We start from the raw sequence: 26,409 nt of genomic DNA, 5'->3' as shown, positions 1-26,409 counted from the left end.
TGAAACACTGGCCCTGGATTAGTTAAACTTTGGCGGCCCTAACGCTATTTGAGCCCCCCCTCGTCCGAAGTGAAAAAAGCCGAGTAGCGGGAGTCGAATTGACACCTTCCAAACTCTTTCAGCTGATAGAACGTAATGACGGAAATGGAGCACCTTTTTCGTCGGCTGCTCTACCAATTCGTCGGCAGCTGCTTCTACGCCCTCTTCCTTTTCCGCGCATTTCTGCTCGTGTGCAAAGGGCACAATCCATTGCCGCGGGTGGACCGCTCAAAGGGTAAATGTTGTCGAATTCTTCGTTGCTATCCAAGACCCGAGGAATTATTACTAAATCGCGACACAGTTAGAGAGAGCCTAACCAGCGGCGAACTGCCCTACGGCAAACACAGATACATCACGGTGAACAACAAGCAGTTCCATGTGGTCGAGGGCGGAGATCCGAATGGTCCGTTAATCCTCTTCCTGCATGGCTTCCCACAAGTATGAGAATTGCGGCAAAGGACGACCTGTCTTTGCACGTCTGCTAAGCATACTAACTCTCGATGTATCCGTAGTGCTGGTACACGTGGAGATATCAGCTGGAGGCACTCAAGGACGAGGGCTTTCGTCTTGTGGCTGTTGACCTTGTAAATATCGGAACATCCCCCCCTTGCTTCTCTTTTACTATGGCCAACGCTGACTTTGGATTTACTCTTACTGTTAGCGCGGATATGGAGGCTCATTTAAGCCGAAGCACCTGCGTGATTATACCCTCGACCTCCTTATCGCCGATATTCGCGATGTGATCCAGTTTTACGGAGGCGAGGCGCACACCATAGTCTCCCACGACTGGGGAGGCATCTTGGCATCGATGGCGGGGCGAGACTCGTGGGTGCGCGAGACGAGTGGAGAGAAGGGCTATATGCAACGGCTCGTTGTATGCAACGCACCTGCCCTCGACCTGTTGGGGTACAATATTCGCGCGCCTTTTGGCGAGCTGAAGAGTTTGCCCAACGTGATCCGATTTGCATCCGATAAGGCTTACCGGCACGCGCTGATCCAGCGCATGTGCATTGTCCTGAAGCAGATTCTTCTGTTTTTCTACGTCTTCATCTTTTCGCTTCCCTATCCACTCCCCGAATTCTATGCAACCTCATTCGGGAGCTCGATGGTTCGCCGGGCCAATTTCCACCTGAGGCCTGAGGAGGTGGAGCCGTATCTCTCGGCCCTCCAGTCTTTCGGCGACCTCACTCCCCCCATCAACTATTATCGCAACATCGTCTTTCCGGGGGACGTGCTCCCGCAAAACGAAGAAAAGGGCAAGATCAATCCGGTCGGGTACAAAACCATGATCATTTGGGTAACATAAGCTTTTTCCTTTCGGGGAGAAGAAAGAAGGAGAAGAGGGCTTCCGAAACTAACTCACCCCTCTCTGGCGTGAATAGGGCAATAAGGATTTTGTGCTGGACTCCACGATGAATCTCGCCAATATCTCGCTCAAGTATCCAAACCTCAAGCTGGTGCAGCTTGAGCAGGAAAGGCATTTTGTCCAGGAAGAAAACGCAGAGACTTTCACACAGCTTATTAGAGAATTCATTCATACCAAGTGAAATTGATCCCGTGCTTATTGCTGGGTTGGAAGTGGCTTTTTAAAACGTTTATTTATATTATATTAATAAAACCCTTCATGTTCCATTAAGTAAAACTCCATGGTATCTATGGTTCCAAGGAACGCCGAAGCATTTGCGTGGCCATGAGTAAGAGTACCGCAGCGGTTGACACTCCCGACAGTGCAATAAAGGCCATTGCCACACTGCTGGACTGAGGCGCCCAGAAGGCCAGCCGTTTCGGCCGACGGTTTGCAGGTGCTAGCGAGAGAATGTTCATCACGGCCTCCCGGTCGAGTTTCGCTTGTGGGTCAAGTTTAAACCAAAGCTTGTCATAGGTGTTGACGGCAGATCTATAGAAATAGGACGGAGCCTCCTTAGATCACATTCTACCTCCTAGATATGAAAAGTAACTATTTACGTCTCATCCAAGCCAATTTTTGATATTCGCTGCAGTTTATGGGGTGGATACCGGTAGAAGAGCTCGAGGGCTTGTGCGACGAGTTCATCCACCTCGACATCTTGGGGGAACTTGGACAGGAAGGAGTGGATCATCGCGCTGTCCTTCTCGCACAGGAGTAACTCTTTCTTACGGTTAAGCACAACCTATATCTCGAGAGTGTGAAATTGCTTGAAAAAAAAAAAGACTAAGGGCAAAGTAGATTACATACAGCGGAGGCCACGTAGAGTGGCATAAGGGGATTAGAGGCCAGAAACAGGTCGAAGAGCCTGGCCACTTTGTCGAGCGCTTGTAAATCGTGGCTACACCATGTCAATATCCAACTAATACAAAAATAGGGTAGAGTCTCTGACCTGAAAGGGTGGGAGAGAAAGAGAGCAGGGTCAGCCAATGAAAGCTATAAGCTAAGGGCTTCGTGACATTTACTCTTCTAGAAATCGGTGTATCTCTGCATCCTCTCGTTTGAGAATGGAGATGAGGAGAGAAAGTTGACGCATGGTGGGCTCTAGGGACTCAAGCATAGCATCTGTGCATGGTAGTTAAGAGAATATATCCAAAAAAAAATAGAGGTGGAGAAGAGAAAGAGAGCAAAATGCGAAACTAAAAGGATATCTTAAGAAGAAGAGAGCAGCATGTTCGGAGGCCTTAACTGCCTGGCGTTTTCCAAGAACAAGCAGAAAGCACGTACATATATCATGGAAACCCTGCGATGCGAATACAATAGTATTAGTGGCCCTCTAGGCTAACAGAATAATAGCGTGGAGAGTACCTGATAGTAATGCAACTTTGGGTGCCGTCTCAGCACACTCATAATCACTTCATGCAATTCTTTTCGCTTTTGAGGTTTCTCGTCCTCTTCCAGGCCTAACATTAAAAATATAAAATCAGCCCTATATCCTCATATTTTAGTCACAGGAAGTAGTCATACACCCACTGTAATGGTTCAAAGATCGTTCGACGTCTAGTGCTACTTGGTATTCCTCTGGATGCTTTTCTATAAGAAACCCAGCAGTGTGCCATTCAACAGTGCTAGAAAGTGAGAAAGCGCTTTCTAATTACCAATGGGATCAATGTCTTCATCGTATTGGTAACATCGTAAGAGTATAGGCCTTATAACACGAGAATTAGAATGGTATTTCCAATGAGACCATCTCTAGGCAGTGTTACCAAGCTCTCCTTCTACCCGCGTTATCCAAGAAGCCCGAGCCACTTCTTGCCAGCATGCGCAGTCTCTGTAGGTCGAGACGATCGGCAGCTTCATTAATGAGTCTTCGTCGCTCCGAATTGTCGTTAGAATCCTTTTGTTTCTTCTGTCGCCGCCGTAAGCGTTGACGCACACGCGTTCCTCGCTTCGCCATGAAAATTCCACCAGAAGTTGTTATCAATAAAGAGCAAGGCTTTGGAAACAGGTCAGTGATGAACGGGCATGGGCCACTGATATGATGATGGATCCTGTTTGCACTCACAATAAGCCCAGTTAATCACGGAATATTAAGCATTCGGTTTTTATAGTTTGGAAAAGTCACTTGGGCTGTGACTATTAGTCGTAAATTCGATCTTTTTAAAGGGAAAAAGAGCAATTGAGGGGCATTCCATTTTTATATTATATTATCCATAATCGTGGTATATAAAAAGTTCACATCTTCATGAAAACCAGATAGCATGCCTAGTTGAAAAAGAAAAACGACTTTATAGATCCATTCTATTAGTGAACAGCAAGGGCGAAACTTACATGGACAATGGGCAATTGCTCCACATCCTCCTCCCTCATATCCAGAATGCAATTTTCCTCCACGTGCTCGTCGATGGACGTGATCTTCCTTCTATCCTGCTGATAGCCATCCGGGACTGTGATGACCAGCTCCTTCAGCTTCATTTCCTCTCCCACCTTCTTACCGATATCCTCCAGTAGTAGCATGGAGAGCGGCCATAGGCGAGATTTCGGAGGTGGAGAGCGCGCGTCTTGTGCCCCTACTATGAAAAATCCGCCTGTAGAGAGGCGCGAGCATGCCTCCTCCGCAAGGACACATATGGCCGTTCGATAGCTGTCAACGTGTTCAAGATCCATAAACTGATTTGAGACATGCGGAACCAAGATCATGGTCAAGGGCGCTGGGGGGGGGAGGGGCGGTTTGGAAACGAGGATGAGATAGTGGCTCACATCGTCGGATTCTTCGCTCAATTCGGAGATCAATCCCTAGGGTAGAAATGTGCTATCAATACACCTGTCTATTACATATCGATGCCGCACTACATACCAGCGAGAGTAGCATCTGGTTATTCTCCCGGATCCTTTCTAAACGGCTCTTCTCGTATTCAGACAGAGGCTCGTCTGTATCCTTTGCGAAGCTCTGCTCTTTTGCTTGACCATTCTTGTCCTTATTATCCTGTCCAATAATGGTGTTAGACGATGCAACCCTAATATTGCAGCTTTTGAAGCCTTACCTGGGGGACTAGAAACTCCAAGCTGATCTTCTCACAATTGGTCGCGTCCTTTCCGAACCGCTCAACCATCCTAGAGGAGCAGAGCTGGACAAAAGAGTACTCTGGGGTAGGTTTGAAGGTCCAGACCGTGCCCATGATGACACTATGCCGTGTAATGGGAGAGGATGGGATTTCATGCTGAGTACGCGTGATTTTGACGAACTCGCTCCAGTTTGCGTCTAAGATAATATAAGAGATATGTGATGCCAGAAAGGGGGTCGCTAATATTAGCCTGAAATTACTTTGGCAAAGGGTATACTTGAAGACATCGCTTGGTTCCATCTTTTTGAAGGTGACGATGAATTCGTGCGTGAAGAGAAGAAAATCAAACTGAACGCATAAGTAGGTACCAAGCCCAAATGCACTACAATACCGCTGGCGCTTCACCACCTGAGAAATAGAAAAGGTCGTCAATACCAAGTGCAGGGGTCAAATATAGAGGTCAGTTCTTAGCAACCAGCTCTTCTAGCTCGAAACCATTATCGATGTATTGTCGGATCAATTTATAGCCGACGGGAATATAAAAGCAACGCTCTCGATTATCACCAATGCCCAGCGTAAGGCGTCGATCCATTCGCAATAATCTAGATCGCGTGTGAAATATTAACTCGAATCCACAGGATTTAAAAACGCTGCTTTACCTCCAAGACTCCTTAATAACCTTGTCCATTTCGGCTTGGAACTCTTCCAAACTAGAGAAGCTATTTTTATAATAGCGAGGAATGAGTCTAGGGGGCAGATACCGCGGAGTCAATTCAAGGGGTTACCTAGACAAGTCCCCCTCGATATGGGTTGAATAAATAACACAGTCTTTATAAGGAGGATGGCTGAGAACGTGGTCATATGCCTCATCCTCAAATAGTGCGCCAGTCAATTTGCGCGAGTCGGCTTGCACTATTATAGGGCGATGCTCGGCAGTGATACCTTGGTCCTGGGGTATTGCAAAAGAACAGTTGCGCTGAGACAGCCCTACTGCAGCCGGATTGATATCCACTCCGCAGCATCTGTATGCGTGTTTGTTATGTGAGGTCTATTGGTCACGAATGAATGGGTTGGAAAACCTCCACTTACTTTCTTCCCAGCAGAAAAGATTCAATCGCATCGGTTCCTGGGAGCATATTTATACAAAAGTTGCAAATTGGGAATAAGAATGCATACTAATTATAGCAAAAGCACCAACCTCGACCAAGAAAGTTGGACAAGATCTTTTCATTCTTTCTCGTGAATCGCAGTAAAGTACGCCGTACAGTTTGAGGGAGCCAAGTGCCATGGTAATCTAAAATAGAGATTAAGTTTGGAGATCATCTAGTCTAGTAAGGATACTGCTGATCTCACCTGTGCCGGAATGGGTCGCCCATCGCGGAGCTCTCCCTGGGATATCGAAGTAGCTGCTTGAAAATGGTAGCGAAAACAGCTGGTGCTCAGCGGGTCCATACGTGTCAAGATAGAGTGCCCGAGATTTGGCGTCATCGAATTTATCGGCCGCGCAATACATTCTTGTCAAATACGGGGTATGAGCGTAATCCTCGATGGCCGCCGCATAGCGATCATCGGAACCGCCCGCCACCGCGGGATGAGAAGTGTCCCCAAGCGGATCAATATCTTGTTCGGAAAGCCCCATTTTAAAGCAGGCCTCGCACATGAGCACTCCGCTGAATCCCTTACGCCAGCAAGCCGATGTCGTGGCCCAGCAATAGGAGCAATGAATATTGTTTGACTTTTTGCGGGATATCTTTGGAAATAGACTCTTCTTCCGTTGGGCTGTTTAGAATTGCGTAAGAAAATATTATTATTAGAAAAGCCATATATATCTCGAGAACATTCAATGCAACCTGGAGCAGTTCCTTTCGTGGCCTCTTGACGTGCAATGCTTGCAGCTCGCTCCTCCTCTAGTTCCTTTATAATATCTAGAGCTATAAAAAACAAAAACAGTTACAAAAGTTCAATGAATCTCGAGAGGAAAACAGCTAACATGTTTCTTCGAAAAAGTCTTGATCGTGAGGGTGGTCAGTTGGGAATTTCTGCGAGAAGCACTATAGCAAGCATTAATCTATTACGGGTGGGAAGTGATAGTACAGCATGCAGTGCTCACCTCTTTACACAAATCAAATGTAGAAAAGAAAGTCTCGCATCCGGTACATGTGTACCATGTACCTTCTTGTAATTTAACGTTGCACACATCACAGTTGAAAAGCTCTTCGTAAGCGTCTAGAAAAGAATGTCAGCAAGACTAAATGGCAAAATCTCTGTCATTTGATCTAAAAACCCACCATTTTTATTGCAGAGTGCCTCATGTTGTGGGCAGTAGAATATAACCCCATCTTCGAAGAACCAGAGGGGCTTCTCTGTGCATGCAATATGGTAGCTCTTGTTGCATTTTGGCTCGAAGCACCCAATGGTGGCCCCTTTATCTCGACAGGCGGCACATTTCTAACAACAATACTCATTATTATCGACCATTGAAAATCAACGCGGTTTATAAGTACCATCGCCCGGCCACGTCTTAATGCCACGGAGACGTTATACCACTCTCCCTCTTTTGAAACAAGTACTTCTGGGGAGTATCTCGCGCACGCATCGTGGGCCCAAAACGATTTCTTCTGAATTTGACCATTGCGATTAACAACGCAGGTTACAAAGGGATATGGGCCGACAAACTCGCCCAGGACTGAGGTGTCGTCGTCGTTGCAAAATGCACATATCTTTCGCTTACGCCATTGCTGAAGATAGAGATAGCCCTGGTCAGAACCAAGGACCACACCAGGGCGAATAATGCTCGGCTCCGTATCCTCTGTATAATCGGTATCAAAGCCATCTTTTTCGTAGGTTGAAACCACCTCGCCTACAACTCTAGTGGGCTTCTTTTGCTCCGAAGAATCCAGCTCAACAATGGCCTGGGCCGCAAAGGAGGAACGGGGGTGCTGGTGCCAGAAAGGGAAATCATTAGAGAAACAATTAAGACAGAGCTCAAAACTCTCATAGTCGTCCCCGGCCGATGGCTTCTCGCAATAAGTGCAGTAGTATCTATATCAAATTTTTAAAATAAACGTAAGGGACCGAGTTAAATTATACCTCCGTGGTCACTACCAACCTAAAGTGTTTAATAACCACTCGACAACGATTGCAGTATACACGCCATTCATCGCCAGCTTATTCGCATAAAAGTTTGAGTATAAATATCACCACAAGAAGAAATTAAACAAGAGTTTACCTTCGGCATCAGACTGATTTTCATCAACATACTCCAATTCTTCCACCTCCTCCTTTTCTTTACGCGTTCGACGCGGCCGTTGTGGAGCATCATCCACTAGAGGGCGCGGCGCAACCCTTAATCGGTCATTTCGAAGATGAATCCACTCGTCATAAAAATGAGCAAGTCCTTCATAGTGAACGAGAGCTCGTTGCCCACGTATTTCGAGGAACGTCGCTGGTCGCCATTGCTCGAAGCGATCTTGTGCTTCAATTCGCTTGCCCTCAGCAGGAATAGCTGCCAAATCGCTTGGGCGAATATCCTCTAAAAAGCCGCCGCGCAGATACCGCCACATTCCGTCACTTTTCACCGCAGGCAAGTTGGAGTCGGTGGGGCGGCCACGTCGATTCTGAATGTACTGCCAGAAGCTCATTACGAGATTTTTTTCGCTTTCCTCCAGATTTTCGTCCTGCTCGCTTTCATATTGCTCTTCTTCGTCGATCACTTTCTGCCCTTGAGTACGTCGCCTTACTCCCCTCTTCCTCGACTTTCGACCGCGTTGTCGTCGAACAGCAATATATCTGTCTAAATCACGGCGCTGATTCCGCGGTCGCCCCGGTCTACGGCGAAAAGTTATCTCATCAAATTCATCGTTCTCATCGAATTCCATCTGGACTTCCGAATCCGAAGAGCTGCTCTCCTCCGCAGCAAACTCATCATCGCTATAGTCGCCGATACGCACCTCATTCGCCTCATCATAAATAAGTCGAATCCGACGGCTATCGGCCGGGATCCATTCGTCGTAGCGCCTCTCCCAGCCGCGATAATGTACTTTAATTTTCCCTCGGCGATGAGACTGCACGACACCATCATACCATTGTTTATCAATGTGAAGAATCTGAATGCGCTGTTTGAGACGAAAACCGAGTGCATCAACGGCTGAGATTTTTCGGATGGCACGACGGGTCATAAAAGCGCCCGTGGTAGTGTAGTCTTCACTAACTTCTTCGTGAGGCTGCTTGGATGGCTTTGATTCAATCAGGTGGTGTTGATGCTTTTTGATACGACGTTGCCTTTCTCTTAGCCCGGCTATTTCTTTTAGAGTTTTTGCAGTCTCATCGATTCCTTTCTCCAGTACAGTGTTTATCCTCCTCCTCTCCTCCTCTTCCCTTTTTTCAGCCTCTTTCTCTTTTTCCAAATTTATCTCAGGGGGCATATCTGCGAGTGCTTCTTCCTCGCTCAGCTCACGAATTCGCCTACTTTCAGCAAGCACCCATTCATCATAGGAGCGATCCCACCCGTCAAACCGTATACGAACCCGGCCTTGGTGCATGGCAATCAGTGTGCCAGTATCCCACACGCCATTCATCCCAAGGATTTTTACACGCTGCAAGAGGAAGAATCCCCGAGAATTGAACTCGAAACCGCTCTGTGTCGTCATGTCGCTAGATTGAAGTTGACGCAAAGTACGACGGGTCATAAATGCACCGGTCGTGGTGAAATTCTCTGACAATGTATTGATTTTTGTGCTCGATGGTGGAGGCGTGGATTGAGAAGGACTAGACGTACGAAAAGAAAGCGAAAGCGACTTGGGCGGTCTACCAACTCGACCCCGCCCTCTCCCTCTTCTACTCTCGGGCTCTCGATTGCATCCAGTGTCCGTTTTAAGGCCTCGCCCCCTCGAACGTCTTCTACCACGAACACGCCCTCCTCCACGTCCTCTTCGAACCAAAGGCGAATTAGCCTCTAACATTTCACTCTTATTCTCCTTTCCAGCCTCATCCACCCTAAAAACGTTATTCTCATTAGCCTCTTCTTCCTCCGTCAGTGATCCATTTTGATCTTGGCACACTCTTATCCGCGGGCTTCCCATCGGTACCCACTCATCTTCTGCACTTGACCACCCCTTGTAGTGTACACGTAACTTTCCACCCTGCATCGCTACCAACCGTGCGCAATACCAGATCTTGTCTAAGCCAAGAACTTCAACTCGCTGGCGGTATTCGTAATCATAGGGATTGGGTTCAAATCCACCCGGGCCAGCGAGCTGCTTTGCAGTACTGCGGGTAAGGAAGGCACCTGTAGTGCTAATTTGATGTGGCGTTTTTTCGGGATTTGAGGGGATGGCTTCTTTTGGGGTAGAGAGCTGCAGACGTTTCTTGGGATGAGCCTGTTCGGAGACTAAGGGTTGTTTAGTTTCTGCTGGAGATGGCCGCTTCTTCACTTGTTTAACCTGTGAAGGCGTATTGCATACCGGTATATCCTCTTTCCTGATCAGGTTTCTTTGGGTGCGTCGTTGCTTCATATCAAAGAGTGATACGCACTCTGCGCACAATTTAAGAACCCCTATCTCGCACAGCTGACTCTGTGTGCCACAAGACTCGCATATGGCACTAGCAACCGGTTCATTTGTCGGTTGCGTTTTTATGGAACTCTTGCTCAGTTTAATGGGCGGGAAAAGTTTATTGAGACAGTTGGCGCATAGAGGAGAGGGCTTCAATGGATCTCGATCCGCAAGAAGTGCTAAAGGACGACAGGATACACAAAGAAGATCCCCAGGAGAGGCGTCATGCATCTCTGTATCGACTTGCTCTTTGCATACTTTTGATTTTGGCTCATTGTAAAAATTGGCTGGTACGATGCTAATTTGCTCATTCTCATCAATAACTTTTGCGATTTCTTGCCCAAACTCATCTGGCTGCAGAGCTACAGTACTCAAGTTCTTCAAGTTGCACTCGAAATCCTTGGATTCCTTGAGGTCTTCACTTATTGCATTGATTTTCAGAATATCTACCTCTCCTACGGCGTCGTCTTGCTCATTCTCACTAGTACCCTTCGGCAATATACTGGGGTCGGCTATGGATTGATTTTGCAACACCTTTTTGGGGGTCGTCATCTGCTTGCTTTGCTTAAAAGCTGAACTGATAAGTAACTGACCGCCTTGACCTAAACAATTGTTTTTGCTCAGTAAAATAGCAATACAAATATATTTATGTTATAAAATTATCAACCATGGGCGGTTTCCCGGCGATAGTTCTCATCCCCACATGACCCCATAGCTCCGACATTAATGTTCACTAAGGGTATATAGTTGAATATTATAACTAGTGTAAATAAAGGAAAAGTATAGTTAACAGTAGAAGCAATAATAAAAGGAAAACATAACCTGTCGAGACCTTAGGATCTCGCGGAAGAAAATGGTAATATTAATTAGCTAGGTTAGGTTCTAAACTTTATTTAAAAATACTCCAAATTTGTTCTCACGAAAATATTAATAGCTTGGGCGATGAAATCTCGATATTACAATGAAAATCTAAGCTATCACTAATTTTCGGTTCCAATCGATATTTTGTTTGTATTACTCTATTTAATCCGTTTTTAATCGAACTGCGCTAGCCTGTTTGTTTTTAATTCAGGTGTCTATCTCTACTCAGCCATCCTTGTAGTAATATTTAAAAATTCATCAAGTGCTAACGGAGAAGATGAAGGGGGCCACTCTCCTACATTGTAGACCAGGTCGTCTCGTTTTGGTACTTTGCGATTATCTGCGATATTCATTTGAATTATGAAATGTGTCATCGGAAAACTGGTTATTATGCAGCCTCTGCTTTGTTTCGGAAGAGTCATTCACCCTAATGTTGTGGACTAAAGTCCACCGTACACACCGGTTTTTGCTTAACACCAGGAATTTTATTCATCAAAAAGCCTGCGGAATATCTTGCAGGCGGAAAGCAAATAGTCCTCTCTCTAAGGAACATTAAGTTTAGAGAACGTTCCTTAATACCCGATTGATACGAAAACACGCGGGTTTAGTTTGAATAATGCGAGATGTCTACATAATGACCGCTGAAATCCAGTCGCTGCAAGTCCTTGCTCATCTTCCGGAGCACGCATTCTATGCCTGTGATAGCCCTCCAAACTTGTTAATATGATTACGCGGTGAGAGTTTAGTGCAGTTAGAATAGGCATTCGAAAAGTCCTTCATTATGAGGAGATGGAAAAGAAAACTATACTAGGATTCTAAAAACAAACGAAATATGACAAGGCCATAAGTATGAGAATGGGTGAGAGGGAAGAGGGCGAAGGTTATGCAAGAAAAGTTAATAGAAAAAAAAAAAACCTAAGATTTGAGAAGAGAATATAAAAGTAGTCGATAAAAAGAATTCGTTAGGCATAATACGATGGCGATATTAACAAATCGGTCAGCAGCGACAGTTGGTCTTCTGTGAATTGCAGCACATGCTCGTGCCAAGTGTCTTGGTGTGTGCGTCTAAAATCTGCAAAAGTTTTGCGCACCGTTGCTTGGATGGGCGCGGGGTCCGTGATGCAACCAGCAAGTTGAACCAGCACCGCAGGCATCCATTCGGGGACTTCATAGGGGAAGGCCTGCACCAAGCAGGAGAGACCCAACACGCCTGCATGGCGACGCAGTAGAGCTTCGTGAAATCCAACAGGGGTGGAGGCACGCTCCGTCGAATTCAAACGCTTCCGAGAGGGGAGAGGAGTCTCTAGCAATCTACTGAATCGCGCCCTCAAGCCATCAATAGCATCCCGTTGTGAGCATCGGATGAGACCCGAAAGCGTCACAGCGGCAAGCTGTCTTACTTCCACTTGTACGTCCATTAACAAACGGCCGACCACGTCCGTAACCCACACCATCTGCTCTCGGTTAAAGAGGAACAAGTGCCGGAAGAAAAAGACCTGCAGCACCGGCAGTGATTTCACACGGATGTGCCAGTTCTTATTCTCCGTCAGGATACGAATTAGAGTATCAAGGAAGGGTGTTACTAGATCAGGGGGATAGCTTGAAGCAGCTACCGCGTTAAATGTACGGGTTGCGAGTGACTGCAGGTCTGGGTCATCCGCTATTTCGCGCATGTGAAACAGTTCAGGGAGCAGGGAGAGTACGATGGGGTAGACGGTAATCGCGGACAATCCCTGGATGGCATCTAATATCCAAGTAAGAATCGTTTTGCTCGCATTGACATAGTCTGAGCCGGGAGTCACTCGCTCGGATCGCCACGTAGCCAACTGGCTCAAGAGCTCATCCATGCGCTCTCGAATCTCAATTCTTAGTTCCAGCCCTCCAACCCCCAAACCCTCGCCATTTCGCATTTTGTTTTCCTCCACCAGAGCGGCCACGGAGGCATAAGAAGGATTCCATTGCATTTGGTGTAATCGCCGGATATTATTGGCGATGGCGGTACGAACTTGCTTGTAAGGGTGTTGCACATTCTCGAGCATTTGGTCGAGTAAGGGCAACGACGCCGGGAGAAGTCTCCACGACAGAGTCTGCAGCATAGAGGACCTTAGCGTCAGTTTCGCTGATTCAGTAAAAGCAGCATGAGATGTTGGATCAAATCGCATTCCATATATGAGCTCAATAAGTGGGCGTAGGCGACGAGGATCACGGTTGCGACACGTGTTCTTGAAGAAATAATTCCAGTGGCCAATTGTGTCCGGATTCACAGCCGCAAGAGTCTCTCGCAGTAGCGGTATAACAAACGACCACATTCGAGCAATCTTCTCCAAGTTCCAATGCTTGCATCCACGTATAATTCCGGCCATTAGCTCTGCAGCCGCACGCTGGTGCGATTTCTGATCGGTGGCACGGCACAGTTTAATAAGAGAAGGTTTCGAAGCTTCCAATGCCTCCTCCCCAAAGAGCTGGAATATTTTCTTGTATAGGCGCGCGTTTTCTTGCTTGAAATGCTCCTCTCGGCTAAATGCAGCCTCCTGAGACGTGTAAGTGGAGAGACGATTCCACCACTCTTCGCTGCAAAGCGAGGATCGCAGACGGTTAAAGGCAGGCTCACAAGCCGTTTCAATGTCGGAAAGGATGACTTGATTCGTGCACACATCATAGACTTCATAGGTGATTGGCCAAACATACCATCCGATATAGGTTTTATCCACATATTCACTAGATAATATCCAATTAGGAGGACCAAAAACAGCAATAAAGAAATGGGCCGGCAACACTTACACGGCAGAGGCATTCTCTAAAGTCGTCTCCATCTGAGCCGCTTTCAAGAAATTCTCGGTGAAGTCGTCAGGAAGTGGAACAGGGGTGGCCACCTCTCGTTTTAACGGGTTCCTCAGCCTGTTCGAGGCTATTAACCGCTCGTCTCCTTTTGCGAGTGTCCTCTGCTTAATCCTCAGTAGCACACCGCCTAACATTACAAAACCCAGCTCTCGCTGTTTCCGGATCTCAGATATCATGCTATCTGCAGCAAAAGCTGCGCAAGTTTCACTGGGCGCAATCTCGGGTCTTTGGATGTTAGACAAAAAGGTAGTTGCCATGAGGATATAGCGCCAATGCGCGGACGGGTCACTTGCAACCTCGAGGAGAGTCTGCTCTAGTTTGATGACCGCATTGCGCTTCTTTTCTGTACGGCGTTTTACTTTCGCCATATCTTTACTTACAAGTTTGAAATTGGGGTCAGATAGAACATCTTTCTCAAGCTGTTCTGCAAACTCCGCTAACACTGCAGTCGGAGTGGCAACAAAGGAGGGGTCGTAATAGCTCATAACTGAGTTGATCATTACAACTTGTATCATCTTTTGAACCGAAGGCTAAATGAAATAATAAAAAACCAGTTTCAGCTAATCCTATTGTATTCTGAGCTAGGGGAGGCTTACCTTGTCGCTGTGCTGGGCTTTGCATAAATTCACTAGGAACTGTGGAACAAACCTCCAATCTCGAATGCACGTATGCAGGAATGATTTGTTACTAAGTAAATAGAGCGCACCCTTTAGGCGTTTTGCGCCGGTGTCATGCTCATTGGGCATTAGTGCGTCGAGACAGTATGGCAACACCTTTGGCTTTGCGCCTAAAAACGATCTTCCGGATACTATCAGCATGGATTGCGATGTTTTCCGAATTTCAGCATATGTGCTCAGAGAAAGCTCGGTAAGCTCTAGCAACAAATCGTCATGTAATCTGGTACGTTTCCGATTGTGTGCATTCAGCCGTAGACGAAGCAAGTGATATACTTGCATACGCTTCACTAGATTGCCGCGAGGATAACGCTTGTGGTCCTCTGGCGCCTTGATATGCTTTTTTGTGATTTCATACATCTGCTTCTGTGCTTCATATTCCGCCCGAGCAACGCCTCGATTAGACAAGAACACTCCTATGGTCTAAAGTTCAATCCCTATTAGCCAAACATGCAAGAGATTTGCTAATCCCCTCAATGGTATGACCTTGATCACCAATTTCAGGCTTTCAACGTCGTCCTCTCGCTTAGTTCGGAAATATCTTGAAAGTTCGCGTAAGGTGTCCCCTACTTCGCGCAATAAGTGTCGGACTGTTTGGTAGCGCGGATCAGTTGGGTTGATCAAGCAGTATCCAGCGGAGAGGCGCTTAGCTTCGTAATATTCAGGCGTAAGTTCATCACTAAAATCAAATAAAATACAACGGGGGATGAGTGAACGAAACCCTATACTGCGCAAAGTAAATATACGTACTCGTCAATCTCCATTTGACTCCCCCCATCTTCCTCAGATCCATCCTCTGGGATCAGGGTGGATGTGCCGAGCAAACAACTATTCACTACCGTCAAATGCAGACAGAATTCTACTGTAATATCTCTAGAGCTGCCGGGTAGAACCCTATGCTCAATTAAATCCCTTAGACGTGCCAAACTTGGCTTCAAAAATAGATCCAGTAGTTCCAATGCATAGTCGATTTCGGCAGAGGATGGGACATGCCATTGGATCTTGGGTCTTTCTGGGTTACCGACGCTACCCCAGAACCGATGATGATCTGAAAACAGTTCCCGCTGAGCCCACGACTCGGAATCAAGGCTCCGATAATCAGTAGGATAAATGCTCGTCATCGAAGCCAAGAGATTCAGCAAACACTCGCTTGCCCACATATAGCCTCTCCTTGCTTTGCATTTGCCCAGCATTTCTTTTAGCACCTCTATTAATTCCGCTTTGTACTCAAGTGCAGTCTTCCCCGCATAATTCGCAACTCGAGAGAGAATAGCCTGGTACCAATGCAGCGTTGTGTCAGAGTGTACTGCCTGTGTCGTTGAAAGGGTAGGCATTGAAGCCGCGCCATGGGAAAGCTCGAGTATAATGTTCGAGCGGCACAGTGGGAGGAAATGGCGAAGAGCCTTGGCTGGATCTGGCGTAGTGAAAGCCTCGCAAATATCTCCAATTGCTCTTATTGCATTCGAAATCACATTACTAGAAACAAAGCCAACAATCATTCGTAGCGCTAACTCGTGTAGCTCCTGAGATAACTGGGGCGCCAAGAGGTCACAGGTGGTCGTCAGCACGCGCAGAATCTCACCTTCAACATTTCCGCTCCCACTCCCCTCAAATTGATCTTGAGGAAGATTTTCAAGTATAGCAAATACCCTTCTTAAAAAGTTTGCGAGCCATTCTTCAAAGCCTCCAGTGCTGGCTTTCACCAGAGCGTCTTCCTCCTCATTACTAACCGGCATCAATTCGCCCTCCCGTGCGTCAATATCCACCCCTTGGTAGCGCGAACCACCACCACTTCCCGTTCTTGTAAGGTCGTAGATTGGCACAGTAAGCACAGCAGACGCAATGAACATCAGTGAATACCATGTTTTGAGCTGGTCGTTCAAATCCAAACCAGGAAGTACAAGCTGGAGAAGAGGGACGAGGTGCTTGGCTCCCGCGGGGTAATGCGAACGGTCGAGAAGAGGCCTTGCAACAAAGGCAAGGGAGGCAATTGATGTGGTTGTCCTATGGGTCTGATTAGACTACATTAGTTTCCGATTATTGTACACAGTTGATAATGGGCAAGCGGGCAAATTACCTCAGTAAGGGTCTCTAGTGAGGGATACACCCGCTCCAAGAGCCCTGGGAAGATCAGAGACGGCTCGAGCCCTAAAATACGAAACAGAATGGTTAGTTCGATGAGTAGTCAAGTGATAATACGGCACTTACAAGCAAGGCATTTCAAGGTCTTGTGCACATTCTCCACCACAGACGTGTCTTTTCCAAACATTCCCAAAAATGTGATCCCTCTCAATGTTGCAACGAACTCGTGCCGGATCTCTGGGGTCAGCCTTCTTTCACTCGGAGTGGTGCAGTTTACATCCTCGTGCTCCTTCCGCCAACGAACCAAGAACTCATTGGCAAGACCATAGAGAAACCGTGTCAAGTTCGAAGTCCACCTCCCACTGTTGGATGGATGGAAATACGACTCGACGGCTTGGATTAAGTTTGAGAGGTGTTTCATAGTGCATTCTACTTCGTTGGAAGAAACAGGAAAGATAGTGTAGACTACAAACTTAGCAAATGCTTGGAAGATGTCCTTTCAAGAAAATAGCAGGTTAGTATAAAATATATAGGGATCGGGACGAAGAGGGTATTATTTACTTCTTTCACCCCAACAGATGATGTTAATGTTAAATGATCGTATCCATAAGTTGCAGTGGACATCCCATTCATGCTGCTCCCGACTTGTAGCTGGAACATCTTGAGCCCAGCAGAGAAAACCCATCTAACTTGTTTGTTCGAAAACAGTCCAAAAGGTTGGCTATAGCCAAGTTCACTCGGCACTCCCACATTCCGTTTAGCGACCGCCGCTACTAGTGCAATAAATTGCGCATCAAATGCAGTGGAGTGTGTTACAGTGCTCCATAGCCGAAATATGGTCGGGAGCCATTGTTGCGGGGAGGCATCTGGATCGGAAGGAAACGAGGATTTTGGCAAGAAGAGTACAAGCAGGCTTTGGGCTCTTAGCATAAGGGAAATATCTCCTAGATAAAACATTGGAAGGAATTCGGCAAGAGCCTGAGGGGTGGCGGTGGGGGGGTAGAATCTTTCGGCCGCATTTGCAAGACGGATCAACGAAGAGACGAGACTACCTAGGCTAAATACACAAAAACGATGCGTGTAAGATATCAAGCTTATAGAACCTAGGTGTAAGAGTATTTTAATGTACATTTCAGGTCCAATATAACGAGGGGGTTTCTTGAAAAAGAGATGCTCTATAGCAGTGTAGAGTGGCTTCCAAGGAAGGGTAAGATCTGATTGTCCCAATCGCTTCTTGTTCCTAAGTGTAGTAATCACAGGGTCAGTGCGTTGCAAAGCAAGAAAAGAAGAGAAGTAAGAGGAGAAAGAGGTCAGGAAATGGCTACTTTATTAATCGCGCGCAAGCATTAGCGAATATCTGCACGACTGGCGGATCGACTCCGGGAGTGGTCGCCAATTCGTATAGCAATCTCGCCAGCTGAGCTCTCACGGGCCGTGGCGGCAAATGCTTGAGATCTAGATAACTGCGATCATGCGTCTTAATTAGTATGCTAAGGAGGCATTAGTGCTGAGGGCCAAATTCCATTTCAGACCTGTTTAGTCGCTTGACCCACATTACACACCCGGGTGCCCAATCTCCAACCTGAACACACGCAGAGAGATTCAGCACAATTTCCTTTAGCATGGCCTCGGCCTCTCCTGAAAGATCTGCGGCGTAGGGGAGATTGGCGGCATAGTCAAGGGTGTGCACTTCGTTTGTGCTCCACATCATCTCTTGTCTCAGCAATATCTTGTAGATGCTCTATATTTGATGACTAAAGTAGGCCGGCGAGCGAGAGAACAAGAGCAAGAGAAAAAAGAAGTGGGCCCTCTGTGAAGTAGAGGAAGGAAAAAAAGTACGCGTGAAACTTTGAGCTTGCGCGTACAAACGTAAAAATGATATCTAGGCAAATACGCAGCCCAAAATTACCTCCTCATCAATTAAACTCGGGTGTTTTTTCCATTAAACTTGCGGATGACACCTTGAGTGCTTAACAAAAAAGAAGCTGTCCGGACGCTGCGACTTCCCAGACGCAAGGATGAAAACAGTCCCCTTCCGTAATGATACACATACTCGCTTCGTTTATTAAGGCCGAAGAAAATAAAGCCGGCGCTGAAATAGTAATAACATGACAAATAAAAATGCTATAAATATATAAACATAAAAATATGGGACTAGAGCTGGGAAGATATGCTAAGTAGAAGGGAGTAAATAAAGGAGTAATGCAAAGAGTAAATATAGGAGAACATCAAGGCAGCACACGCTTATATATATTTGTATAGAATATTGCTAGAACCCCTTCGACACGGGTGGGGGGCCTCTCCTTGGGCTAATTCCCGATGCCCTTCTTGCCCCGCTTCCCTCCTTCATCAGCCTTGGCTGCCCAGTATTGCTAACTCTGGCTGCATGTGGCGATATCTTCCTCCCCCCACTACCTGGGCGTTGAGACATATGGGGTGCTGCGTGAGAATCGTAACCCATGCCGCCTGCATTACTCATACTGCTCATTCCACCCATGCCTAAGCTGCTCATTGGCCTCCCTCCCATAACGGGTGCTGCACCCATCATCTGAGGCGCCATCATCATCGGAAATTGCCCCACCATGGGCGATGAGCTCATCATTGTCAAACGTCTCGGGTCCATTCCCATCGGCATTTGCATCGATAAGCGAGAATTCGCCGGTGCCATATACCCAGTTGGTGATATGCCTCCCATAGAGACAGGTAGCATAGACGATCTTTGCTGCTGCTGTTGTAATGGCTGAGGAGGATGTTGTCGAACCATTCCCCCGGCCGCTCCGGATGGCAACGGTTTAGTTGTTGGTAGAGATCTTTCACTCTCCTCTGTTGAAGATTTTTCTTCAGCCAAAGGAGGAGGCTCTACTGCTGCAGTGTCATGCACTATACTCTGTCGCCATCGATCAATAGATGCCATTTTTGCACTGTACATATTACTTGGCATATTGGCAATGGAAGGTGTGGGATCTTCAGTGTGCTTAATTGAAGTGAGGTTCTGTTGTTGCAAGCGAGATGTAGGCTGTTCTTGAGAGCCAGAGGAGGGAGGTTTAGTGGGTATTTTGCCGATACGATTAAGGGATTCTTGATCTTCTTCGCTTGCGGCATCACCACCATCTTCATCGCTGGATTTACTGCTACTTGCAAGATTTAATGAGCCAATCTGAGGAAGAAAATCTATAGGCTTGGAGTTAGATGCTATTTGACTAGACGTGGGACGAATGTTCTCATCTACGCAAAAAAAGAGAATAAATTTAGCAAACTATTCATCTTACATAATAAATAGCTAAAAATGATGGCTACTGTTTGATGTTGAAGGAGTAGAAGGTTTCTGCTGTTTACTTAGAGTTGCTATAGGGAAATCTTCAGATTCCGACTCACTCTTGCTGTCGGAATCATTTTCCTCCTCCTCTTCCGAGTCCGAATGTTGCGGCCTTCTACCAATATTCGCATCAGGTTTCCCTTTCCCTGTACAATTGCCAATCGAAATCATGAATGGATAAATTGCATTTATAAAATGATTTCTTAGCCATACCACGAGTTGGAGGAGGATTTCCACGTCCCCTTCCACGATCAGGTCCGAGATTCCTTGGGATCTCACCGGACTGCCTAACCATCCCTCCTTGTCTTAGCCCACGTCCTCGTTCCCCTCTTTCACCTGGAGGGCCACGTACATTCCTAGGGTGGGAGTCGACGATGCGGAATTGATGGAAAAGTACGGAGTCTCGGGGGTCTATGTCTGTATCTTCGTCAGAATCCGGCATGCGTAACAGGCGCGCGAGCCGAATCTTGGAGATGGGTTTTTGTGCACGTGGAGAGGGAGAGGGTCGGGGCGGCCGTGCTGCCATTGAAATCGCGATATTTATTTTTCTTTATATTCAGCCAAAGAAAAAGTGTTTATCTTCTGAAAGATCTTCGAAATACTGAATGTTCTTTATAAATAAATTAGAGATGCAACAGTTGAATATTTGTTATTTGGCTGATAGTGAAAAAAGTCAAAATAAACGCACAGAAAGACAAAAATAATTATGGTGAGACCCTAGGATTAGCGGCGCAGAAGATTCGGCTCGATTAATTTTTAAACTTAATTCTCTATGGACATAATATGATTCTTCGATTCTATGAGGAGCTGATCTGAGGGGAAGTTGCGACCTATCCATTGTGCACGATCAGAGGAAGCCCAAATGCTCCAACTGAGCGGGCGCTTACCTTTGGACTCGTGGCGCTTTGCTAGCGCCAGAATTTGCTCTCTATCATACTCTATGGCTGCATGTTGACATTTCTTTATTGTGCCTAGCGATGAAAAATGTTCAGATAAAGAGCTTAACAAATAGTTTCATTGACACAAGCTCCCGCTTATTATTTACCTCCATTGTGAATAACTCGTATCATGCACTGTCGCCCGCATATCTGCTTAATAAACGTGAGTGCACCCCAAGCCATTCGAAAGTGGTCTCGACTGACGCGGAGAATACCAATATTCGTGTGGGCTGAGAAATATTTAACTGCAGAATAATTATTTAATTGACGCTTGAATTTGCATTAAAATGGGCGTTAGGTATATATATACTGCTTAATGAACTTTGCACGCATCCTTGCCCATAATCGCCAAAATTATGCAACACAGCATCTTTAATCATCCCAATCAAGTCACGAGAGCTTAATACGAAGTCCCCTTGGGCCGCCGGGAGGTACTTTCCGTCAACTGTGGAGTCAACCAGTGACTTTTCCCATATGACTTCAAAAAGTATCCATCGATTCTTAAAGCGCACCATTATGAAGTCGTTTCTTTTCAAGCAGTATTTTCCTCTACAATAAAACCTCTCCATTAAAGCCACAAATAGTCACATTTAAGTTACAGACACGGATATTTTCATTATCACTGGATTAAGGTCAAGGGAACCAGAAATGACGGAGCTACCATCCGCTTCAAAGCGCTCTCCCAGCCCAGATTCCGAAGCTGGCTCAGAAGATCAAGATACTAAACGGCGTAGGACCGTTCCTGCCCCGGTTTCAAGGGATTTATATCTGGACACGGTGAATCGAAATATGCTTGACTTTGATTTCGAAAAAGTGTGCTCCGTTTCGCTCTCCAATCTCAATGTATATGCATGTTTAGTGTGTGGGAAATACTATCAAGGTAGTCGAGGAACATCACTTTGACAAACATGGTTTTTGCTGACGTGAATTCTTTCTATAAAGGAAGAGGAAAGACATCCCATGCTTATTTCCACAGCATCCACGAGGATCATCACGTCTTCATCAACTTAGACACGTTGAAGGTTACAAACTCTATTAATGGTACGACATTATTGCTTTATTTTAACCTCTATAATAACAGGTGTATATCTTGCCCGATGGCTATGAAGTTATTGACTCGTCTCTCGATGATATTAAAGTAAGGAAGCACGGGTTTTTGCTTCAACTATTGACCACCTGAATCTAATTTCTGCTTATAGTATGTCCTTCGACCAAGTTTCACGAAAGAGCAGGTCGCAGCACTTGATTCCAACGTAAAATACTCTTATGACCTGAACAATAAAAAATATTTGCCTGGTAAAAAGGAAAAATGGCTGTTTAATTGGATCCATGCTAATTGCGCACCTATGTTTCCTCTAATAGGTTTTGTTGGGCTAAATAACATTAAGGCGAATGACTATATTAATGTAGTCGTGCAGGCGTTAGCGCATATTCCTCCCCTTCGTGATTTTTTTATCTTGGGAAACTTTGAGGAGAAATCGCAGCTAGGTGAGTCAAATTAGAAAATTTTGCATTTACACGCGTCGAGGTGTACTCATTGAGATGCTTTGAAGTGCAACGATTTGCAACCCTTGTTCGAAAGATATGGAACCCTAAGGCGTTTAAGGGTCAAGTTAGCCCACACGAGCTTCTCCAGGAAATCTCCAATGTCAGCAATAAAAAATTCAAGCTCACTGAACAAGGCGACCCGATCGAGCTACTTTCTTGGTTCTTAAACGCGCTACATAGAGATCTGGGTGGCACTCGCAAGAAAAATAGCAGTAAGTCTAGGCTATATATCTGGATTGAGTATCCATGCAAACAGTTAACACGGCCTTTGATGCAGGTATCATTTACAAAATCTTCCAAGGAGTAGTGCGTGTCGAGACGCAGTCGATTCCGCTCGATTACGAGCGCAAGAACGAGAGCGAACCTAGATTTTTCGATGCGGATCGAGGTTTTTTTCCATACCGAATATTTCTCTTCTAACTGAAGCTGAGACTCGCATTCCTGATGGTAGAATTCACCGGCAAAGAAACCCCCTTCCTTTTCCTGGCATTAGATTTACCCCCACAGCCTCTTTTCCAAGACGATCAAGAGCGTAACATTATTCCCCAAGTATTACTCTCTTCTCTTCTTCAGAAATATGACGGACGCACCGCAAATGAGCTTCCGGGATTATTAAAGCGGCACCAGATCCTACAGCTTCCGCAATATATCATCCTCCACGTCCGCAGATTCAACAAGAACAATTGGACACAGGAGAAGAATCACACCATCGTGAACTTTCCCATAAAAGGAGTTGACCTACGAGAGTGTAAGTGTTTTTTTTTGGAAACTCGGGGATGGTGTTGCTGAGGATAGAACATCAACCACTGATTTTTTGGTCTGTCGAACACTAGTTGTCGAAGCTTCAAAAGAACAGGAGACGCTCGGGACCCAATATGACCTTCTCGCGAATATTACTCATGAAGGCAAAATAAATGAAGGCGTTTACAAGGTGCATGTGCGTCATCGTGGGACCGGGCAGTGGTACCAGATCCAGGACCTATATGTGGAAGAGATCCTACCACAGATGATATTTCTCTCCGAAAGCTACATTCAGGTAAGCGGCGCCGGCTGCCAGAGGCACATCCGGTGGCGGCTGTTGGCGCTCTGGCTTCTAAGAAAGTCATGCTAATCCTCGGCTCACCTTCCTGTAGATTTGGGAGCGGCGCTCTCCAGCCTCGAGCTGATCGCCATTTTGTACGTGGGCCAGAGCCCGGGTGGGTGGTACGGGAAATAAGCGCGAATTTGCCTTGTACTATGGAAATAAACCGCGATGATGTTTCTGGAATTAAGAAAACTCTGCAATCAAAATTGGACTTGCTCATCCTCACTTTGTGTACCGCATCCCAAATATAGTGTTTCACGAATTCTCGGGCAACATTTAAAGTTTAAGCCCTCCTATTTTTCCATTCTTAACGCTTTTTTCCCTAAGTCTTTCTATGGAGCTTCGATCCTAAGAAAATTCGTTGCATGCGTACCATCTCTTTCGGTGCTTCGCCCCATCATTGTCGGTATTTATAGTGATCTAGTGAATTGGCCGCGGTTGACATCAGCAAAGGAGAGCGTGACGGGGACTCGCTAACGTGTCGTTTTTTTCCGCCGGCGCCTCGCACCGCCACAAAGTTGAACAGCAATGGATCAAGCAATGAATAGAGATTCACCTCCCCTTCATATACGCCGGAATGTCTCCTCCCATCACCTACAGCCCTACCATTATATTTCTCAGCACGCTGATGAAGATATGAGCAGTGATCCATCACCATCAAGGCCTCCTGGAGGATCGCCAGCAACGTTTGTTAATAAATTGTACAGGTAATGGGAATGAAATGGTGCCGCTTTTCATTCATTATACCTCCGCTGACACACCATTACAGTATGGTGGAAGATGAGAAGAATAGAAAACTGATATCCTGGTCAGGCGTTGATATTTTTTGCGTGCACAACCCTACAGAGTTCTCGCGGACCATATTACCACAGTATTTCAAACATAACAATTGGCAGAGCTTTGTCCGGCAACTGAACAGTAAGCATAAAAATATACATACTTATATATATGTGGGTCAATATTAGCTGTTTGCACGCTCACTCACAATTTAATATCGGCGATGCTTTTTTTAGTGTACGGATTCCATAAGGTCAACGACGTATTCCATTCGAACCCCAACACCGAAAACACATGGGAATTTAAACATCCAAAGTTTCAGAGAGGGCGTCCAGACATGCTACGCTTTATCCGGCGCAAGACAAGATCCTCATCCCCCCTCTACAGACACCCTTCCACGGGAACCACTATGCCCAATATTAATCCGAGCAAGAGCTTCAGCAATGCGGGTTCAGAAAGCGCAGAATCCGCGGAAGAACAGGTTCTGAGGCAGATGGCAGACTTGAAATCCGAACTTACCGCGGCTGTGTGGAAGTGTGACCGGCTGTGGACTGAAAACACAGCGATTCAGACCATGTACTCAAAACAGCAGCAAATCCTCACCGCAACCCTGAAGCTGCTCGAGGAAGTGAGTAAAGCAAGCGGCTTGATGAAATTTGTTGATGAAGGTAGCTAGTATCTCCCCCTTATTGACCACTTTAAAGCAACCCTCACGATTGAATCCAACTAGCTAAATTATTGCAGCAAGAACTTGTGCAAATGGAAACTCAATTGCCGTCTGGAGCTCTGCGTCCTTTAGCTAGTAGTGCCCATGAGAGGCGTGCGACTGCATCTCCGGAAACATCCATCGCTCGTGCACCCGCCAGCCATGCCCTCATTGGGAACCAACATCGGAGTAGCGACCAAGAGAGTCCCTTTTTTCTAACCCGTCATTCCGCTTTCTCTTATACCCCAGACAAGTCCCCACGACCCTCGATCACTTCAGAATGGTCGGCCCCTCCCGCTTTACCAACCCCGCACCCTCAACCTCTAGTGCTCCGCTATGTATCACCAGAGCCGGTCGACGCGATGTCCAATGGGGCAACTAACTACTCTTATACGACAGGATCGAAACCGATTGATAATCTGCCAACCCCCATGTCGAGTTTGGACCCTTCGCCACCCAACTTTGCATTACCAAGTACTTCCGTATCTTCGCCCGAAATACCCGCCGGAGGGAACAACTCTCTCAGCCTTGGACGAAACAGCCATCTGTTGAACCCTACTTCCTCGCCGGACGGGCTTCATCGTGAGTGGTAATCGAATTGATTTGATATAGCATTTTCAACTGACACGGTGTTTTCATTTTTGAATTTAGAACCTCCATCCCACCCACACCCTGCATCGATGCCCCCCGAAGTCACAACCAGTGCTGTTTTCGGGGAGAGCCAAGCGTCGAGAGGGAAAGAGCCCGGCCTATTGCAAAAGCATAGGCGAACGAGTTTTTAAGATAATTTATCGTTAATGCATGATCGCATTGAATATGTATATGTATATAGCGAAAGGATGTGTTTTACTTGCTCTTGTTGTTGTGACTGCTGCCAGATCTTATACTACACTTATTGTTATATCGCTATTATTATTATTTCTATCTCTACTTCTGTTGTTAGTTTCATTTGATAAGTAGCTGGAGAGCAGCGTGCCCGAACCTTCTAGTCCTCGATCCTTATTATTTATTCCACACCCAACGATTAACCATAAAATATTTCATTCTAATTAGCAAAAAAACAAACTGTAAAGCTCTCATCTATGCATTGACTAGCCATGGTAGGATTCTATGACTATTAAAGACAGCTATTCTAAACGGTTCGTTTCGGCAACCCTTGCGCATTCAGTAAGCCCTCGCTGGGGTCGGCAATAACCTGCGGGCCAGGGCCCACGCGGGTGTGAATGATCCGCTTCACGCTTCCAGCAGGGAGTGGGTAGGCGATCTTCTCATCCAAGAACTCTGGCACCTTGCCACTCTCACCCTCCACGGTTGGGAAATACTGTTTCAATAGCTCCTTAACTTCCTCGGCATGCTCGCGTCTGCAGTAGACGACGGCATTTGGCCCGGCATCGAAAGTGTAAGCAGCACGGCATCCGTCGGGGGACGCTTTGTTATACTCGGTGATGACGCGGATGATGGCGCGTGAGGTATCGTTGAGGTAGGTAATGGGAGGATAGGTATCAAGGCACACAGGGGATA

The 26,409-nt window shown here is 46.3% G+C and overlaps 7 protein-coding genes across 7 annotated transcripts; 3 read left to right on the top strand and 4 right to left on the bottom strand.

The window, feature by feature from the left end:
• Positions 1 to 135: 135 nt before the first annotated feature.
• On the top strand, positions 136 to 1,586 carry VTP21DRAFT_2502 (uncharacterized protein; the record flags this gene model as incomplete). The annotated part of the gene is made up of 5 exons (XM_069392702.1): positions 136 to 274; positions 341 to 477; positions 552 to 623; positions 701 to 1,336; positions 1,422 to 1,586. The coding sequence occupies 5 exons, from the start codon at positions 136 to 138 to the stop codon at positions 1,584 to 1,586; spliced, it is 1,149 nt and encodes a 382-aa protein (XP_069250390.1).
• Positions 1,587 to 1,692: 106 nt separating this feature from the next.
• VTP21DRAFT_2501 (uncharacterized protein) lies at positions 1,693 to 10,785 on the bottom strand (the record flags this gene model as incomplete). The annotated part of the gene is made up of 27 exons (XM_069392701.1): positions 1,693 to 1,936; positions 2,005 to 2,189; positions 2,255 to 2,396; positions 2,470 to 2,569; positions 2,645 to 2,747; positions 2,813 to 2,907; positions 2,978 to 3,037; positions 3,103 to 3,152; positions 3,211 to 3,440; positions 3,776 to 4,240; positions 4,302 to 4,430; positions 4,489 to 4,706; positions 4,770 to 4,917; positions 4,985 to 5,111; positions 5,169 to 5,228; positions 5,295 to 5,531; positions 5,599 to 5,635; positions 5,708 to 5,803; positions 5,863 to 6,288; positions 6,360 to 6,440; positions 6,500 to 6,560; positions 6,620 to 6,735; positions 6,798 to 6,957; positions 7,014 to 7,551; positions 7,619 to 7,676; positions 7,739 to 10,663; positions 10,770 to 10,785. 27 exons carry the CDS (start codon positions 10,783 to 10,785, stop codon positions 1,693 to 1,695), a joined length of 7,107 nt encoding a protein of 2,368 aa, XP_069250389.1.
• Positions 10,786 to 11,884: 1,099 nt separating this feature from the next.
• VTP21DRAFT_2500 (uncharacterized protein) lies at positions 11,885 to 18,230 on the bottom strand (the record flags this gene model as incomplete). The annotated part of the gene is made up of 11 exons (XM_069392700.1): positions 11,885 to 13,640; positions 13,704 to 14,293; positions 14,360 to 14,860; positions 14,924 to 15,116; positions 15,188 to 16,449; positions 16,515 to 16,585; positions 16,646 to 17,015; positions 17,081 to 17,576; positions 17,649 to 17,759; positions 17,845 to 17,982; positions 18,052 to 18,230. 11 exons carry the CDS (start codon positions 18,228 to 18,230, stop codon positions 11,885 to 11,887), a joined length of 5,667 nt encoding a protein of 1,888 aa, XP_069250388.1.
• A 558-nt stretch (positions 18,231 to 18,788) lies between these two features.
• Positions 18,789 to 20,361, bottom strand: VTP21DRAFT_2499 (uncharacterized protein; the record flags this gene model as incomplete). The annotated part of the gene is made up of 3 exons (XM_069392697.1): positions 18,789 to 19,744; positions 19,817 to 19,981; positions 20,049 to 20,361. 3 exons carry the CDS (start codon positions 20,359 to 20,361, stop codon positions 18,789 to 18,791), a joined length of 1,434 nt encoding a protein of 477 aa, XP_069250387.1.
• Positions 20,362 to 20,597: 236 nt separating this feature from the next.
• On the bottom strand, positions 20,598 to 21,288 carry VTP21DRAFT_2498 (uncharacterized protein; the record flags this gene model as incomplete). Its single annotated transcript, XM_069392696.1, has 4 exons — positions 20,598 to 20,665; positions 20,723 to 20,806; positions 20,881 to 21,018; positions 21,084 to 21,288. 4 exons carry the CDS (start codon positions 21,286 to 21,288, stop codon positions 20,598 to 20,600), a joined length of 495 nt encoding a protein of 164 aa, XP_069250386.1.
• A 133-nt stretch (positions 21,289 to 21,421) lies between these two features.
• VTP21DRAFT_2497 (uncharacterized protein) lies at positions 21,422 to 23,487 on the top strand (the record flags this gene model as incomplete). The annotated part of the gene is made up of 10 exons (XM_069392695.1): positions 21,422 to 21,653; positions 21,716 to 21,795; positions 21,855 to 21,911; positions 21,973 to 22,069; positions 22,136 to 22,261; positions 22,327 to 22,533; positions 22,599 to 22,709; positions 22,773 to 23,069; positions 23,155 to 23,357; positions 23,455 to 23,487. The coding sequence occupies 10 exons, from the start codon at positions 21,422 to 21,424 to the stop codon at positions 23,485 to 23,487; spliced, it is 1,443 nt and encodes a 480-aa protein (XP_069250385.1).
• Positions 23,488 to 23,933: 446 nt separating this feature from the next.
• VTP21DRAFT_2496 (uncharacterized protein) lies at positions 23,934 to 25,670 on the top strand (the record flags this gene model as incomplete). Its single annotated transcript, XM_069392694.1, has 5 exons — positions 23,934 to 24,112; positions 24,175 to 24,323; positions 24,419 to 24,850; positions 24,913 to 25,470; positions 25,540 to 25,670. The coding sequence occupies 5 exons, from the start codon at positions 23,934 to 23,936 to the stop codon at positions 25,668 to 25,670; spliced, it is 1,449 nt and encodes a 482-aa protein (XP_069250384.1).
• Positions 25,671 to 26,409: the final 739 nt, after the last annotated feature.

This window comes from Calcarisporiella thermophila (assembly GCF_041956535.1).
Source record: "Calcarisporiella thermophila strain CBS 279.70 unplaced genomic scaffold VTP21scaffold_14, whole genome shotgun sequence".
Lineage (NCBI taxonomy): Eukaryota > Fungi > Calcarisporiellomycota > Calcarisporiellomycetes > Calcarisporiellales > Calcarisporiellaceae > Calcarisporiella > Calcarisporiella thermophila.
Note: the sequence above shows the minus strand (reverse complement) of the source record. Positions and strands in the feature narration are given on the sequence as shown.